The following is a 19325-nucleotide window of genomic DNA, read 5'->3' on the forward strand; positions in this document are numbered from 1 at the left end:
TGAAAGAAGGTTTTCACATCTTCATGTTGAAACAAATCCATCCACTAGAATTGGTGGCTTACTCCTCGGGTCTGTGTGAAATCCTTACTGGTTGATGTCCGGGCCACAGTTAGCCTCCCTCATATCAGTGCTACATTCTTACTTATGGAGAATATAAAATCCACCCCGGACCCGCTGCCTCTGTTGTCCTGGTGAGTCTGTCTGAATTGGGGACCATGCTGAGGGTGTCTTCCTACCGAAAACTCTTTGAGCAGGAGAACTGGGGTCGGAATGGGGGGCTGAGTGTGCAGTGTGCCGGGCAGTACCGGCTCCCCGTCAGGTCAGTGGGGCCTCATCGGGTTTTACTTGTTAGCATTATTTTCAATTAAAAATGTCAATAAATTTTGCAGTTATATTTATGAAAATCTGTAAATAATTTGTTTTACCTTTTAACATGTCTTGAAGACAAGTACTCTTCTGTGGTAAAGAGCAAAAATACAGTATTGAGTATTTAAAATATAAGGGTTAGGGTTGAAGAGTTTCTCATATGAGTCTATGTTTATCTTTTCTTTACAGTTCTTTTCTAAGTCTTTTGTGCTTTATCTCCTCAGAGGCGCAGTCACTGACGAGTGTTGCTGTGGCGACAAGTTAGACTTTGTTGCTGCCAAAGCTCTGAACAAAGAAGGTCTGAACCGGTTTGTTCAGGAGCGCAGCACCATCGCTTTTCTGAATGACCGCCTGGTTAGGCTCATTGAAGTGGTGAGGCCAGTCTGATCAGGGCTGCAAGCATCTGAAGTTTCCTTAAGTGTGTCATCCCCATCATTCCTGTTGGAACTGGTTCAGTGAGTGTTCCCTCTCTGCAGGCCCACTGCTTTGAGGAACAGAATGAAGCTCTTCAATGTCAAATCACTGAGCTGGAGGAGAAGCTGACCAGTCAAAATGCCGACTCTAGCATCAAAGTGAAGGAGCACGACTGCAGCCTAGATGCTGTGGTGGAAAGACTGCGCGTGCAGAGGGTAGGCTGCTGCTGCTGCTGGGTGTGTCTGCTGCATGATCCTGCTGAATGACAAACCTCTCTGGCCTTTCCATTATGTTCACTTCTCATCCCACGTCACAGATTTTATTTGAACTTGTGGAATGGCAGGCTGCCGCATATTTAACCCCGTTGAGATTCATTGCAGCCTTCTCTGTGTCTACAGGATGAGGTGTTGGGTGACACACAGAAACTGAAAAAAGAGCTTGAACATCTGAAGGAAGAATATGAGTGGATTGAGCAGCAGAAGATGCTCATCTGGCAGGAGCAAAATGATGTTGCCACGGTAATAAAAATCAAATTTTCAAGGTAGTTTGTGATGCATCTTCTGTTGACTCCAAGAACGAAACATATTTGTGAATTTAAAATGACTTAAACTTTTTAATTGCAGATTTATTTTGCATATTTAAAATATAACTTTCAAATGATGTCCCAAACTGTTGTTTGTTTAATTAATTTGTTGAATTCATTAATCTATTGCATCCCAATAATAAAACCAAGTTAAACAACCACAGCTAACCAATATGTTGCTTAATAATCAACTAATCAAAAGCATTCATTGTAGTAGATGCAAGATCATACAAATGTGTTAAAAATTCTTTTAAATGTATTGTTTTTAGGAGAAAATAATTAAAAATATTTATCTTTTTTCCATCAGAATTGTGAGCAACGCGAGTTTTGGTCAGACTATATATGCTGTTTTTAGATGAAGCAAAATACTTAAAGCCTGGTTTTATTCTATGAAGTTTAATGCTCTTACACCAAAATTCTAGTGCTGGGAACCACAAAAGGCCTAACCATTGATATGAGTTGGTTCCGCAAACAACAGTAGCAATAAAAGAAGGAATAGAAAAACTGATGAACACAATTTATACATTTGATCAACAACTATTTTAGCTAAATGATCGATTTAAAAAAAGTCCAATTTAATTTGAAAGAAGCCAACAATTTTTTGTATTTGTCTTAAAATATTTTTAAAAAAATATATATTTTTTACAAAGTTTATTGCAGAAGTGTATCAGAAATAATGAAAAGTTTGTAAAGTAATAGAAATCTTACTACTACAGAACTTTTTACTACAATTCATTGTAATAGGAGACCTTGTCCATTAGATGGCAGTGTTGCTAATTGTATTAACTTGATCCTGAATCAGTGGGCTTGTCTCAGCTGTTACTCTGTACATCAGCCAATGAGTGTTGATGAGCAGCAGCCACATTCTGGGCTCCTCTGCACCTCCTTTTGCACCCCCCCCCCCCCCCCCACACTCCTCTCTCACGCATGCCAGACCCACCAGAACCCATGCAACCCGAAGCAAAGGAGGCTTTCATTTCTCTATTACAGATGTAATGCTTGCTATAATGCAGAGCAGTAAATGCTCCTGCTGGCTCAGTCCCTCAGTTCTGAATTAAAAGCAGCTGCAATGTGACAAGACCTGGTGAGAAATTGGCAGGAGTGTGGAAAAAGAGCTGAGATGAGGAGGAGAAGATCGAATTAAACAAAAGCCTAAAGTGCAACAAGCTGCAGTTTTTCTGGGCGTCTTAAAAAGTCATGTTCGCTTTGTTTTAAGGAACATTTTTGGCTTTTGTGCTTCTTCTGCTTTTTATCAACATTTCCTGAACGATTGACTGTGGATGCATTTAAAGCATTAGGGAAATGGCGTGAGGGAAGAGAGCAGGCATGAAGGGGCTCCAGGGCACGGAGGAGGCTAGTGGAGATGAATGCTGCCTGTTTTCCATCCATCAAATAAGAACAACTGTTGATGTAAGCCAGCACCAAATGATATTTAAGAAAAAAAGCTACAGAGAGACGTAAGAGATTTTAAAGTTTTTTTTGTGGAGTTTGATATTGTGAAAATTGAACATACTCTATAATGTTGCAGCAGCTGGCCTGTCCTGTGCTGACCCAACTTCCACAAATGCTCTCAGACCCTCCCCTTGTGAGCACAAATGCGAAAGGCAGCACCCCCAGTGATTACACGGAAAACCGCTTAATCTGGTTCTTTTCTAAGGCCCAGATGAGCTGAGAATCCCTGCTGGCAAATGGATTGGGCCACAAGGTTTTTGTGTCTAGTTTGTGTCGTTCCTCCTCCTCCCTTCTGCACAGCAGTGTTGTCTACATGCTGTTTAATGCACGTACTGGCACTTCAGAAAATTGGTGTTAAAGGTGTTAAAAAAAAAAAAAAACAACCCAAAGGCTTTTTCTCTGTTTCCTCAACCTGTGCTTTTTATTTGTTTGAATTGTAAACTGCTCTGTTCATTCACCTTCAACTTATTTACTTTTGGTTTTGTTCTCTGTTGACTTTCCTGCCTTTGCAGGAAGTAGATGCTGTGACAGCAGAGTGTCTGGCACTGAAGGAGCAAGTAGCTATCTATGAAGACCAGCTGGCTGTCATGGGAGCCCAGCACAAGGAGGTGGGAGAAGGAGATTTTATGGAGCTGCAGTCTGGTCCAACGGGAACAGTTTACTTGAAATGTGGCACCTGGGTTAGACGACACTTTTGTGGCCACAAACACAACTCTCGACCTTGAAGTGTTGCCAGAAATTCTGGCTTCAATTCAGTTCAATTTTATTTATATAGCCCAATATCACAACACAGTTGTCTCAACAGGCTCCACGACAACAATTGTACAAAAACATAGAATCAGTCATAAAATATGAACAATAGCTAATTGCTATACTAAACAAGACAGACCCTGGACATCCCTGTCCTTGGACCCTCCTTCTCTATGAAACCACAAACACCAATATCTTTGGAAAAAAGGTTTCCTTAAGATTAAATGTGAACCATTTTCATGTTGCTATCAAAAACAAAGAAAAAAAATTACAAGCATTTGCTTTTGGACATCAGGAACAAAATATAATTATGTTAAGTAGAATAGCCACAAGTAATACCTTGTAAGTTATGGTTTTACTTCAAAATACATACAAAACAAACAAGTTCGAGTAAAACAGTAACTTCTAATTAAAAGTGCTTCAGTAATGATTTACTGTTAAAAGTTACATCTATGTTATTTAGAACTACTATAATCAGAAATTACATTATTATTTAAATACAAAATTATTGTATTTAAATAATAAAATGGATTATTCCTTTATTCACATGTTCAATAGAAACAATAAAGCCTCTTCTGACGAGTAAAATATAACCAAAATGGAATTACATTCATCCTATTTTTGGCGCAAAATTGATGCCTTAAATTAGCTCCCCTCTAACACCTGCCTCTAGTGGTCTTTAAAGGAACTGCAAAACTTGGTACTTTTTGTTTTGTGTTGAATTTGGTTCCGGAAGCTGACACGACCTGCAGCCAGGTCCCTCTCCAAGGTGAGGGCTTGGTTTAGATTATAAATGCAACCTTTTGTTTTTTGCAAAATATGTGCTTTTTGCTATTAATTTAGAATAATTACTAATCCTGTAAATCAAATTTTTATCCCAAAGAGCACAAATATCCCAGCAACAAGAGTTTTTTTGTCTCAGAAAAAGCACGTTTTTGTGTTCAGTTAACACCTATATACTTGGACAAACCTGAAAGTAAGGAATGGCGCCTCATTGTCCACTTAGGAATGATTTTCTGGGAGACGAGCAGCCTGAGGCTGCCCTTCAAAAGGAAATTCTGTTATATCATATTTAAAAAATTTAAGCTTTATTTGTATTTCCAGATTTAAACCTATGGATAAAATGTAAATGAGTGCAAACTTAATATATGAACTTGACTAAAATGTCACAAGAAAGTTCTCTGAAGAGGTTGCTTATGCATACTCCTAACCACAAACCCTAAATATTCTGTAATCATCTAAACACAATAGAATTTATCATAATACAAGGCAGTACAACATTATCATGTGACTTAACCTTTAGATAAAACTCAAACACTGCCACCTTTCTACACCTTCTGACTTTTTCCCCACCTCACCAGAAGATGACAGACGTGGTCCGGCGTCGGCAGCTGAGGCAGCAGCACATTCATCATCATCATGCTTTTCTCTGTAAAGCTGGCCGCCCAGCATTCAGTCCAGCCTCTCTGGGACTAGCTCGATCACTCAAAGTGCAGGAAATTTGGATGAATACTGAACGAAAACCGAAGTTATTATATATATTCAGTACTCTATCGAATCAACAGCCATGTTCTTATTCAGGAGCAGAAAACAGTAAATGTTGAACTGCCACTGCAGCTCTACATCCTCTCAGGATTCTCTGAAATAGATTTTTGTCTTTCCAGTTAGGATACAGTTTGCAAGTTAAAGTTGTGATTGTCGATGCATACTCTAGTTGTAAACACATCTGTAAGAGCTCATTAGTTTGTTTGATTTCAGGAAGTGATGATGTAACATTACAGTGGAACACAGGGCTTTGATTCACATTGATCTGGTTATGATTACAACATGCTCTACAGTGGACTGTGAAAATGTCCGGGGTGCATTCTACCTTTGACCTTTAGTAGCTGGGATAGGCTCCAGCATCCTCCTGACCCTGCACAGAACATAGCAGAAACAGAATGTGGATGTCTGGGTGGATGAGTACAACATGACAGGATAGTATTTGGTTGTTAGACTCTAAGAGAGCCGCAGTTCGGGTTTACAGCTGTGCTTTAGAAAACAGAGATAAAACAGTTTGAGGTCATAATCACAGTCTGAAGTTCAGTGGAATATCCAGAATGTCTGTTTTTAGTGCAGGACTGTAAAGTGCAAAGACTGGACCATGATCCCCCTTGGTTTTCCAGAATCAGATTTCTCAGTTTTAGATTTGTTAAACAGTTTTTACCCAAAGCATCTGTTGTAATTGAATGGGCTTCTCAAAAGCAGATTGCTGGTATTTTTTACATTTTGATCATTGTGCACAGATGCAAAATACAAACCAGAGGTTGTAAACATTGGCCATTTTCCTCTGTCATCATCTGTAAAAGCACAGAATTCATGCGTCCACTATTTAAAGCAAAGATACTCAGTACTACCAGTTCACTACCACCATGAACACCTGTTATACTGTACATTTCAAATGTTCAATATTTATCTTTTGCCTTGTGAGACCATTGAATATTTGTTCGAGTCCTTGAGATTTTAATCTGTAATTTTTGCACTTTTCTTTTTTTTTGGAGGGCATCATGAACACAGTCTCCTAACTAGGTCAAGTGAAGCGTGCAGTTTTGGATTTGCTCTAATGCTTTTGTGACCTCTTGAATATGTTGTTCTCCTGGAATAATTTCAGCCAGATGGTCATTGCTAAAAAAGTTTCAGGTTTGGCTGATTTATAGATGACTGCTCATATTGTGGTTTCTGGTTTCCTCAAGCTGCAGAAATGATTTTCTGCACTCTACAGAATTTCCCTACTTTGTTCCTCTAGAATAGATCATATGAAATATTTTTTTTTCAGTGTTTGCTTCACTCTGTCAAACTTTAAATTTTCAATTAGTATAATTTATTGATTCAACTCGTTTGGCAGTTTTTGACTTGGGTAAAATGAAACTCAACTTGAAAACTAAAAAAAGAAAATGATGCATTTTGTTTTCAGTTCCCTCGTCTTGGTGCAAATTTAATTTTCCTTTAGAAATATACTAGACAAAAGTAGATAAATAGAATTAACCATTTTTTTTCACAACTAGAACTTTTTCTATAAATGTAAGAAAATGTCTGATTGATCATCTGAGTTCTCCTAATAAGAAAGTTAAAGCACTTGTTTAAAATAAAAGATTTACTTAAGAGTTAACATCTTTAAATCCGATATATACTTTTCAACTATTTCTATTGTAGTGAATACATTTAAGTGAAATACAACCTAATGGTAAAGTTGTGACGGATACTTCTGTTTAGACAGACTGCAGCTCTGTTACAAGTGTAGTATCCAGAATAATTTCAGTGCTGTTTTTTTGTGACTCCAGGTAACGTCCACCCCTGTTCTTTTTAATGTATGAGCAGGAAGTGGAGAGTCTCCTGGAGCCAGATGAAAGGACTCTGGCAGCGGCGGCTATTACATTTGGCAGCCCTGATATCGCTCCGGCCTTGAATGTGAAGGAGTACCACTGCCAGTTGGCCAAGAGCCTTCAGGTACATCACAGTGACATAGAAGACGGATTTGTGCTGTCACAACACTGTTTGTGAATTTGCATCCACACGTTTGCACACCAATAGATAATCATTCTAATGGTAAGAATACCTCTGCTAAATGCATTCTCATGTTTTCTTCCCTTGTCATTCAGAATCAGAATCAGAAAGCCTTTATTGTCATTGTTACACAAGAAACTTGTGACAACGAAATTTCCGGTGCTCTCCAGCTGCTTAAACAATAAAAATAGGTTATCTTCTAAAGAACGATAAAATTGTGTTTAACTGAAAATATACATATGTACAAGCTACATAACATTCCTACATTCCTGCTTTTTCATACTAATTAGTGTATCTATAGTCTTACAAAACTGTAAAATACAGCAAACTTCAGTTAGTCTGTAAAACAACAAATAAAAAAATATATAAATTCATTTATTTAAATGTTAATTTACTTCTGGAGGATATCCATCAAAGCTTTTTACCTTCGTTTATTTTGAAATGACTGCACTAATGCTTTCATTCTTCTTTTTTCCAAATCTAAAACTCTTTAGAGCCTCCTTCTTCATCCACCTCCTCTTCTCCTCTTCTCCTCCTCCCACTACAGCACCTTCTCGGTCCACTTCTGAAACGCTCGGTCAGGTTCAGAAGTAAATCTCAGCTTTCACAAATCACACTGGGATACTCCTGGTTATTTTCTTTACTTCTTAACACAACACCAGGGAAGAATTTGAGAATCAGAGCTGTGGCTCTGGACCCAAACAAAATGCTTTTTTTTTTGTCCATCTGAGTATGTGTTGCAGTGCAGAGGTTCTTCATTGGGGTCAGACTTCAGCTCCGGTGGGTCTGACCCCCTCTGTGTTGAGGATGTCTGTCAGTTCAGAGGTCAGGGCTGTAATCAGACTTCAGGCCGCCTTCCCAGGGTCCTTAGCAGCATTTTAAGGGATTCTGGCCTGTGGAAATGTTCTTTATTCTATCTGGCAACTTGATATATTTGGGTTTTTCTATATTTCTCTTTAAATCCGGACTATTCACTCTTTTCCTCCCACTCTGCTCCTTCCATCTTTAGCTGGACAGCATCCCGTCTGCTGCTGGCCTCCTCTGAGACACACAGTTGTCACAACGATGAAATGATCGCTGTTAGTTCTGAATGATAATTGCTGCCATCTCCCACACAGCTGTGTGGGCTCGCTATCCTTGTTCTGAGTCCATTCTTCCTTTGAGTCAAACATTTTTTGCTCGGAAAAAAGGACACTACTCCATCTCTATAGTCCAATGCTCTCACTGAGCTGCTTTCTCCTGTCCGTTTGACCTCAACTAACCTGAAAACTACCTTTTCTGGAATATAAAAAAATGAAAACATCACTCGTTCACATGTTTATTTTTCTTCTCTAGTTTGAGCGTGGCACATCCTCCGCTCTGGCTGTCAGACGTGATGGAGAGAAACTGGAAGAGGGAAGAACTGCAGGGTCAAAAGTCAAAGACTTGCCAGAGGATGCAAGTGAGCTGAAGACACTGGTAAGATGGATGTTAGGATGCTCCAAAAAATATTAATGGTAGGTAAATACAACCTCAGATGAAAGCAAGTGAGGCCTTTTTAGTGTTATTTATTCAACAAAAAGGAAGCCAACGTCCTGTCCATGAACTCAAGAAAATCATTTACTGTAAAATGCGATCAGTCACTCATATTATCTTGAAGGAAATTGGACCTTTTACTCTCAATGTGCTTTCACTTTATGGAGGCTGGTGTACATTTTTGTACGCACAGCTCTCAACACATTTGTGTTTATAGATATGTCAGCCAGAAGTCTGTACTTCCCAATAGAAAAAGCGTCAATCTCCTTTTTTTTTATCCTAAAAAAAATTAAAAATAAAGGCTTACTGTTGTGGGGTTTTGGTATATTTGAGACCAAATTAGAAGTAAATTTGTGCATAATAATAATTTAAGAAAGTTCTGATTTTTTTCCCGCAAAAATTAGATTTGATGTCCACATTTGGCTCTGAAAAATCCCCTAAAGTAGATGTAGCGGTAAAATTGAGCGCTTTCCCAAAGCAGGTGAAGGAAGTGGGAGAGCGGCTGAGTGACGGCAGCGCAGCAGTGTGAGAGATCCTGCTGACCAGAGTGTTTTTCTTCTGCCGCAGACACTTCCAGCAGGAGATATGAAGAGCTAGGCTGTAGCTCAGACAGGATTTATGACCCTCCCTGTTCTCAGTTATAAAATAGTCTTTCAGACGGCCTGCAGAGCCATAAACGTCTTCAAACTTCACACACTAACTGCCTACAAATGAGGAAATAAACCGTCATATCACGCAGTTTATCCTGTTTAAAAAATTACCAGGGAGGCAGGGAGCTGTTGAATAAAAGAGACAGACAAGTAGGGTATTAATAAAGATAATGTATGGTAGGTACAGCCACTAGAAAAAGCAAAGCTACTTCCGCTTAACCTCCCTTGATCTATTCAAAACCCATTGGAGGTCCCACCACAGCTGGCACCACGACCACATCTGTCAGAAACACAATGGTTTGGTTGTCATTACTGTGGCTGAAGCTGCACTTCCAGCTCTTTAAATAAACAGCCAGATTCTGAAAGCACAGCAGAACTCCTCCAACGTCATGCAGCGTACCTCAACACACGAGCCCTGCTCGGGTCACTCCAGCCTGACGGATGGACAGCTCGGCCCGATCTGCTCTGTTTCCTCTCTCTGGCTCGTGATGGATGCCTTGGGTCTGGTTTCTCATCAAGACACAACATGGCCAAACAAACAGGTTGCAGTGAAATCAGCCTTGACTCAGAATTGTATATAATACAGCAGGCTGTGACGGGGTTATGTGCCACTACTCGCATATACATACAAGGCCAGACTCTACTTATCATGCCGGGAGGAAGACATGAGTGCGAGTTCTTGGCGAGTTCTTGACTTCTCTGGAGAGTCATTATGGGGCTGTGAGTTGTAACCGGGTCGCCTTCTGCTCTCAAGATCCTGCTGAAAGATGAGCAGAACCCCATGCATCCCCATCTGGCTGCGACGGCTAATTGTGGAGCTTTTGTGATTGCTGTAATTGCTCACGGCTGAACACCAGAGAAAACTCCAGAAATGACTTGGTGGAAAGATGCTTCTCCGTTTGTTTGCAGGAAACGAACCCAGTCACTCAGGATTCACTGCTTTCCAGTTTTTTCTTGATTTGAGCTTCCAGCAATTGTAGGCAGGTGTTACCATCACACAGGTGTCCAAGAAATACTGGACCGCTAAAAGGCTGAGGAGGATTTTTTTTGGATATGTCTCACAAATGTTGAGATATTTTTGCCTGAAACCACAAAGACGAGCTGTGCGGTAACTCTGAATAAATTGCCGGGGGATCACTTAACTCAGTAGGAGCTGTCATCTGGAAATGATGAATCCCTGTACAGATTTTTGTCGCTGTCAATTCATCATGCTTTTAGAAACCTCAGCGTGGACCACACTGGTGGAGCATCATTCTCATGTGGCTGCTAAAAGGGTTTTATACGTCCAAATTAGAGTGAAAGATGAGGAAATGTGAAGTTTGATGTCAGGAAGTCAGAAACCGGATATTTTCTGTGCGTATAAAACAAGATTACTGACATGCTTGAATTTCTGTTGGAATGGTTGCAAATTATAACTGCCCGAGGTAAGACCATATAAATTGAATGTGATGCATTAAGCATTCAGTTCACACAGAAATGTGGCGTGATATCAAGAATTTCATTTAACTTTTGCAATCAGGTTAAAATCATTTGTTTCCATTTCGCTTTCCTGAATGACATGGCCCATGTGGTCTTCATGTTTTAGTCATTACATGAACATTGTCATATCAGTCCAGTAGCAAAGTTTATTTCGCAGTTAATTACTGAAGAATGTTGCTTTTCTGCAGATTTCAGAGCTCCAGAAGGAGCTCTGTGACTTGGAGAAGGATAATGAAGAGCTGGAGGACGAGGTTGAGCTCAGGAGCTCTGCACACATGGAGGAAGTAGCTGACCTGGAGGTATGAGAAAACTTGATTAAAACAATGAATACATCTATAAGCCATATTTGAAATGTGTCATCTAGTTTATTTAGTTACTAAATCTAATATATTCTCACCTTCTCTGTGTGTTTCAGTGCTCTATAGTTGAAATGAGGCAGCAGGAGGCCGACCTGGAAGTACAGATGAGGGAGCAGTGTGATGACTACAAGGAGCTGCTGAATGAGAAGATGGCCAGGGACATGGAGATTGCTGCCTACAGGTCAGATGTCACTCACAGATTTTTGGTCCTGTCAATTTATCATGTTTCTAGAAACTTTAGTTACACAATCACAAGACAGAACTTATTGTTTTTAGAAACAAGAAGTAAAGAGTGAAGGTAACTGAAGAGATTATTCCTGATGGAATAAAGGAATTCATAAAGATTAGTAATATTTGTGTTATAATATAAACTTGAGTTTCAGTGCTCACAATAATAATAATAATAATAATAATAATAATAATAATAATAATAATAATAATAACTAAGTAAAGCCACAACTAAAGCAGCTTTTTTGATCGTCTCGATGAAAAAGTGTATTTCAGTCCGAGGTCTCTGGTCCAGAAAAGAGAAGCAGATTTGTGTTTGCATCTCCTGGAGACTGGACCTCTGAAATAAATTGCTCTGAGAGACTTTTTGCTCTTAAAGCCAGAACTTCTACTTTTTTTCCTTGACATGATGAAGTAAAGTTCTCTTTTGAAATGGAAAGCCCTGGCGTCTTCAAAAAGCAATCAGCTGTTCAAATATACAATCAAAACCTTTTTAGCTGCAAACAGATGGGTCCAGCATACTGATGACTAAAGATATTCCTCTACCATTAGATGTTAAAATGTTGCTTCTATCTAGTGCGGGTTTTTTTTAATCTGGGCTCTGACTGACACATTATTGTGGCCAAATGCTCCTTGGTGCTGCAAAGGCTTTTGCATCTCTGTAAAGGAATGTGTAACAAACGTGCAAAAAAACTTATAAAGCTGTGCAGCCTTAATATCAAAGACAAATGTGTCTGTCTTTCTCATGCTTTTTACTGGAGGACATGACAGACAAACAACTGTAGCTTCTTTCTTTCAAATTTTAAATTTAAATTCATGATCCTCTCCCATTAATATCTCCAGGCGGCCATAATTTGAACACAAACATATCTTGGACAGCTGTGACGTTGCTCCTGATTAGAAGGAAGGTGTTATCTTTTAGGTTTGTCTTCCTCGGTTTAATTTACCCCATGCTTCAGCCGGCTGCTCTTCTCCTTGATTGCAATTACCGTGTGAGCCGACTCTGACATGTATTATTGTTTTCTGTGGTGGGGGGCCAATTTAAAGACACACCAGCTGTACTAGACGATATAAAGTTGTCAAGAGGAAGACAACGTTCATCAACATAGAAAAGAATCATACCAAGATTATGTCATAAGACTTGAGTGACTTTTCAATTCACTTGTGACATTCTTTAGAAATGAACAGATCTCCCAGAATGCCACATTTAACTGACCACATCCAGTCTGTTTGTGAGAAGTAGTACAACTATCTGCCTTGCATTGCGTCACTTGGACATCCGTTTTAAGATATTCCGGCTGACATCATGGAGGTCAGCTGGAGTCGCAGGAAACGGTTCCAGGATGTGATGCAGCTTCCTGCCTGCATCTTTGACAAAATCTTCAGTCCTTTTCCGTGAACTTCTTTACCGCATGCCATTCCAATAAGAGGATTGACGCACTTCAGTTACCCTATCTTAGGGGTCGGCAACTTGTACCACTAAAAGAGCCATTTGGATCAGTTTCCCACAGAAAAGAAAGCACAACACTAGGGGTGTTAGAAAAAAACAGTTTTGCCGAAATATTGTGATACTTCATTTAGTATTTGTATTGATTCAAAATGCTGTCAGGATATTTATTAAATTATTTAGTTTAATTATTATAATTATAATTATATAGTTATGTTTCCTTTGATCTTTTGTCCATTTTACACAACCTTGAATAGACTTTTCTGTCTGTCAAACACCCAGAGATGTTTGATGAGTGAGATGATGGAAATAAATTCACTTTGATGCAGACTCCTTTCTATTTTTTTTTCTTTAAATCCAGTAAACCCAATAAATTAGATTAATTTTATGGATGACAACTTTTTTTATTTGAAAGCAGCTGTTAGTTTGTTGCGGGTCTGGAATCATAAGCGGTGAGTCTAAGCCCCGCCCCCGCCGGTTGCGGACCCCTGCCCTATCCCATCCAGAGACTTCCTCCTGGTCTTCCATGGGGGTTGAAGGGTGGAAGGAGCACAAAGACTCTTAAAAATGGCTCATTCGAATGTGTGAAAAGAGCCTCTGCTTGTCAAGTTTTTAGGTGGGTCACTGCCAGCCTGTTAATGTTAGCCTACCCTCCCCACCTCCTCTCAGACACGTTTACTAATATACCACAGTTCTGGTTCACTCCCATTACCTGACAGGCTGTCCCACTCATTTCAGAGACAACTGTTGTCTCCTTTCTTTTGTTTATTGGAGCTTTTGTCATCTATGAATAAAAAAATTAATAAAATATGATAATGGCTGTTGTTTATTTTCGAGCAGTGTAACAAAATGTCTGCGGAACACTTTTGGGTTACCTCAGGATACTGGAAGTGCATAACTTATGGTCTGTGAAGGTATCTCAAAGAACTTTCAGCAGAAGCTGAAATCTGGGGATGAAATGTGTTAAACTTTAAGACATTGCTACTTCCGATCCATCTTAACGTATTCTCTTTATAAAATAATCTTTTTGCATTATTCTGGGTGCGTTTTTGTGATTGGTAGTTGGGTAAATCCATGGATGGACTCAGCAAAACTGTCCATACTGGTTAACTCTTTGCATGGAAGCTCTACATTCATCTGTTTATGAATATGCTTGTGATCTGATGAAAGGAGTTTGATGTTGTAGCATTGCGAGACGGTGAAAAAAGCACACAATGTCACACCATTGTCACACCTAGTTTTTTCTGCCTTATTGACCATTTTTTGTATGTTCTTGAGGAATTTGGAGTAAACTCAGATTACTGTGCTCCTCATGTCAGACTGCATTTTTATTGATAATCAAAACCTTTGACATTTTTTGTTAAAAAAAAGGTTACTTCCAGCCAGTATGCTGCTTTATTAAAGACTGGTACCTTCCAGCATGGAGCTCTAAACCTTGTTTGACGGGTCTGATCTAACTGGTGGTTAGACTGGCCCATTGTTGGTAACAGATGGGACATTGTTGTGTTGATGGATGTGGACTGGTTTATTTGACACACAGCTACAGGGCAGCATCACAGCTTATCAGAGACACTTTAAAACTCTTTGGGAACACCAATGATCAGTTGCACCATAATCACAAACAGCCCCACCTGCTTCTTGGCGACATACATAATCATAAGGGGGAAATGGAAAAAGGATAATCCTTAACAAGACAAAAGCATGTTTGTCCCCATTTTATCTGATGAATAATGTTTTCTCTCATTTAACATCGGTCCGTCTTTATTTTTTCGTAACTTTCTTGATTTGTCATGTTGATGTGGAATAGATTACTCAATTGTTTTAACACAATTTGTTAGATGGCTTTAGTTTAGTTTTTTTTTTAATGTTTCAATCCAGAATTCAAACATTTCTTTACACATCTAAGCAAGAGAATGAGGTCTGTTGTATATGCACTCTTAAAATATGTAATCTCATAAAGCAAACAATATTTAAAGCTACAATAGTTGCAGACAATTTTTGCACTTTTTGATTATTTGATGTCTTTTGGTTATTCCTCATTTAAGGGGTCACCTTGGTAAAAGTCACATTCTTGTAGATTTGTCAGAGGTTTTTACAGCAAAAGCTTTTTCTACAGATTAATACATAGAAATGTTTTTCTGGAATGACCTGTGAACAAATGCATCTCATAAAAACATGGGTGTTTTGTAGGGATGTCACAAATATTAAAACTGAATCGTATGCTATACAGCATTGAACCAAATCGTAGGGAAAGTGAATCAAGTGAATCTTTGCATCTCTACTGCACACCAGTGTAGGTTGAAAGTGTCAAACAATTGTGCCAAATTTAAGAAGGTTTAGTATTTATTGTTGTATGACATTACACCAGGCTAAGTATGAGCCAACTGAGAGGGGTTTCTTCATTGTTAGTTACTTATTAGCAAATAATAAAAGAGGATTTTTCTGAATTTTTCAGCTTTTTGTTGTTGTTTTTTATAATACACAAATGCTATATAGATCCAAAACAAAAACATGACACAAAAACTGAGGTTTGAACTGAATTGTGGGGAAAGTGAATCGTTGCATCCCTAAGTGTTTATGTAACCTGCACATTTGGCTTGCATGTTTCTTTTTTTCCTTCATTTAGGAGTCTGGTGGAGGAAGAGGAGGGCAGGTTCTGCAGTCTGTGACCAGAGACTGAAGACAGCATCTGCCTGCATGCTTTCTGACACCTGAAAAAACAAACAAAAAAAAGGCCAAAATCAGCACTTTGATGATGAAGCTCACAGCAATGCAGCACTTTCTGTAGATGCAAACTTATCATAGCAGGTTGATGCCATCTGGAGGCCCGAGAACCTGATAAGAGGTCACTAACAGAAGACCTGGAAACTTCAAGAAAGATGGAGCTGTCTAAGAAAAGAGGGAGGACGGGGTCAGGGCACTGAGTGTGTATCCATTCACTGTCTGGCAGAGATATTTCCTGAAGAGGATTATCTTGACTGGCGTGCAGATTTATACATGTTTTGTGCCTCCTCTGTCCAGCAAGACTGGGACAAAATCTCAAGCTGTGAAGTGTTCGGCTCCACAGTGGTGTCGCCTCGTCCGTCACTTAAGCTTTGTCTGATTACCGGTTCTTAACCCGTGACCCCTTCACTGCTATCAAACACACTAATGGCCTGCCTCAGTAACTAAAAGCATCTCACCTTCTTTTTGTTTTTACAGTCATGTGTGCATGTTGCTCTGACAGTCAAGTGTGCAGTGGCCTGTGTTTGCTTTTTAAATGGTTCATGAAGTTGTTTCACTGCAGTTCTCTCAAAATGAGCATCTGGACCTTTCTGCAAGAAAAGCCTGAGTGATTCATTATTTCTGCTTTAGAGAACAACGTCTCTGTTTGCCGTACTTTCTGAAGTGAGCGTTTGGTAATGCATTCCTTTTACATTTTGTCCATATTTTTATAACAATCTTAAAACTGGGTGTAATAAATCACTTTTTGGTCTTGCGGTTGCAGTGTTAAAATAGTCACGTTTGAATTAAATAAAGTAATTTGCTTGAAAAACTTTGGTTTTATGAAAATTGTTGGAAAGAAATTGTCCTTGAGAGGATTTATGTTAAGGATTCTGTTCACTTACAAGATCTGATCACAATGACACATTACAGAATTCAAAAGCATTGCTCTGTCTTGAAGATGAAATGTGCTGTTTATAATTGATTTGACAGAATCAGTGACACGTCTGATGGGGACTTTGTCTTGGTGATGAGCTCAGAGTCTTGTTAAAGGAGCATAGTGACTTTAGTGACTTATTGTCCTGATAGAAAACATGTCTGGGTCAAAGAAGCTGCCATTTAGTTTCTTTCCAGAGACCAGAGGAGAGGTGCTGGAAACTGGGACTTCTTGTTTAAGAAAGACTTGAGAGGATTTAGTATTTTTCAATTCTTGCTGAAATATAGTCAAATAACTTTGGATTCAAATAAAAATAAAACTTATGGTAAATTTCATAATAAGGCATGATTAGGGGCTTTAAATATCTTTTTTCCACAGCAGCTGGTTGGCTTCATAAAAATCTTTGCTCAGTCTTCTCAACGTTTATTTAAAAGTCAAGATGATCTTTAAAAGGCTTTTTAAGGATTGACAAAGATTAATGAAATATTAACTTTGATGTTAGTTCTCTATCCTAAATGCAATCTGACTGATCATGTTTTGACTTAAACTGTGCAACCTATTTGTCACAAACTCAGTAAAAACCCAGGGCCATGAGGATAAAATAAACAACTTTCCCCTCTTCACAAAGATTAAATATAGAACAGTTTGAGAAAAATTCCAGAAACCCCAATCTAGTAAGTGGCAGCATTTGTTGTGTAGATTTGTAAAGACTTGTGTGTAGTTTCTGTGCTGTGATTAAAAATATCTACACACTTCAAAGCATTTTTTGGAAACTTCTCTTGTATTCTATTATAAACTATTCTTCACCTTTCATTTATAATATGATTAAGCTCCTTTCACAACAGCAGTACTTAAATAAATAAAAATTGACAGTTTGTTTCTGTGCCGTCTGCAATAATTTTTTTACGGTAATTTGTATTTTTCTCAGCCAAACTTCACGAACAGCAACATCTGGACTAACCTTCATTAAAACTAATATAATTTTACACATGACGGCCATTACCATCGACACGATCCACAAGCATTACAAGGTCAGTGGTTTTTCCATAAAAACATCAGATAAAATTCCAATCATGGCACTGAAACAAAATGATTTCAACTTATTTGGACAGTGTCTGGATCCTAATCTAAGAAAATACAAAGAAGGAAATGTTTGGATGCGGAAAACTGGTATTTAAAGCCACTTTTGAGACATCACTATAGATTTCAATTGTTTTTTTTTTAATCTTGTGAAACCTCTCCCTTTTATGACAGCTACAGAAAACAGGTAACTCTACAGTGATGGTCGTGACATTAAGCTGCCCGGGGCTGGACTGCATCACATTTCCCCTGTGAAGAACCATAATTTGCTGGGAAGGCCAGACTTAAAAAGTGGCTCTGTGATCAGCCGCACCTTTGCCTTTTAATGGCCTTCTTTTAAGGGGGAGAACTGAAAAGCAGCAAAACCTCAGCAACACCAACAAACATAGAAGTCACTGCTGGGAATAAACGAGGAGCGGATTAGGATTGAAGGTGTCAGAGTGATTTTTGCTGAATGGAACCATTTCACACAACATGTGCTGTGTACATAACATCCAATTAGGTTCACGTGGTGCAGGAACAGCCTTGCATTAAAAGTGGCAGGGCCGGCCTGATAAATTATGACATGTGAGCCCTCTGTATCAGTTGACATATCTTTGGTCTGTAGCAGAGGAATCTGATTAAGGCCTGAGGTGCTGCTAACCTGGGTCAGCTTGTATGACTCAGCTCAGCCGTTACCTCCACAGAGGTATCCTAAAAATACGTGTACCCCTTCAGGTTCACCCAGACAAATAAACACTGTCCTCATTGAGGACAAAAGTCATTTTTTTCACGTCTCTTCTTGGCAGCTTTAATGTGGCGAACCAAGCTGGTGTTTACAAAGCAAATAAATAAGAGGAGACAGGGTCGGATCAAGGAAGAAAATAAGAACAGTAAAAATATACAACGTAGAAAGAGCCATTGAGAAAGTATTTCCTTAACAAGAGGGGAACAAATAATAAATTAAGGAGGCCCTGTCCCTCGAGGAAAGACTGGCATGCTTAAGGATAGAAGGAAGCGGGCATCCTTCTTTTTTTATAGGGGTCATGGAGGTGCTTTCACTGTGGGAGCATCTCATATGAGGCTGGAGTCCTGAGAGAAAACTCCTAAAAGGAATGTTTACGCACAAACACAAGCTCACTCAGAGTTTACAAGGCATGTGGTGATGAAGGAACGTGGTGGTTGTGTAACACTTGGGTCCATCATCATGTCATCACTGCATTTTCGCGCCATCCACATATCTGTAGCCCCTCTTGCCCCATATAACCCAGAGACTGCTGACAGGCGTGACCCCAAAATTACCCCAAAGTCCTCGCTTCCGAAGCAGGTGGCAGACCCCACCAACTCAAGAGCCTGAAGGGTCTGAGCGACTTCTGATAACTTCATTTCAATGAACCCAGTCCTTTATTTTGTGAGAAGGAGATAAAGGAAAGCGGGGATTTTAACTTCCCCTAGCTACACATAGTGGGTTAGTCACGCTAAAGCTGTAGAGTTTTTCTTTTGTGCCAAAGCGTTCAATTAATCAACTTCACAAGGCAGGCTGGATGGAAGGAAATAAAAGTTAGGGCTATGGGGAACACAAGCGAGAACAGCAGGGATCTGTAAGCCCCTGCATCAACTTTCATACTCATTAAAACATGTTTAACTTTTTTTTTTTGGAATGGTGACTTCAGCAGCAGCTCAGGTCCTGATTCCAGCCATTTGCTGGATTGCATTCTTGGCAGATGTTCTCTATAGATCTTGGCCACCCTTGAGTTCAGTGCTCATGCTAAGCTTCACCTTGTCAGTAAACGGACGGCTCCCTGCACTTACCATATATAAAGAGCAAATGTTTTTTATC

General features: G+C 39.3%; 1 protein-coding gene across 1 annotated transcript; it reads left to right on the forward strand.

Moving 5' to 3' along the window:
- The first annotated feature begins 91 nt into the window (after positions 1 to 91).
- Positions 92 to 17303, forward strand: LOC101162850 (glial fibrillary acidic protein). Its single transcript, XM_004073180.3, has 10 exons — positions 92 to 319; positions 591 to 738; positions 843 to 995; positions 1179 to 1298; positions 3328 to 3423; positions 6923 to 7051; positions 8444 to 8566; positions 10941 to 11051; positions 11168 to 11292; positions 15413 to 17303. The coding sequence occupies exons 1-10, from the start codon at positions 216 to 218 to the stop codon at positions 15453 to 15455; spliced, it is 1152 nt and encodes a 383-aa protein (XP_004073228.1). The 5' UTR covers positions 92 to 215; the 3' UTR covers positions 15456 to 17303.
- The last annotated feature ends 2022 nt before the right edge of the window (positions 17304 to 19325 follow it).

This window comes from Oryzias latipes, chromosome 10 (assembly GCF_002234675.1).
Source record: "Oryzias latipes chromosome 10, ASM223467v1".
Classification (NCBI taxonomy): Eukaryota; Metazoa; Chordata; class Actinopteri; order Beloniformes; family Adrianichthyidae; genus Oryzias; species Oryzias latipes.

Bases quoted from the DNA above. Each gene is read 5' to 3' on its own strand.
- LOC101162850 (XM_004073180.3), top strand. From the start codon at position 216: ATGCTGAGGGTGTCTTCCTACCGAAAACTCTTTGAGCAGGAGAACTGG. The intron at 739-842 runs GTGAGGCCAGTC...CCCTCTCTGCAG, and splicing joins TGGTTAGGCTCATTGAAGTG to GCCCACTGCTTTGAGGAACA. The intron at 11,293-15,412 runs GTCAGATGTCAC...TCCTTCATTTAG, and splicing joins ATGGAGATTGCTGCCTACAG to GAGTCTGGTGGAGGAAGAGG.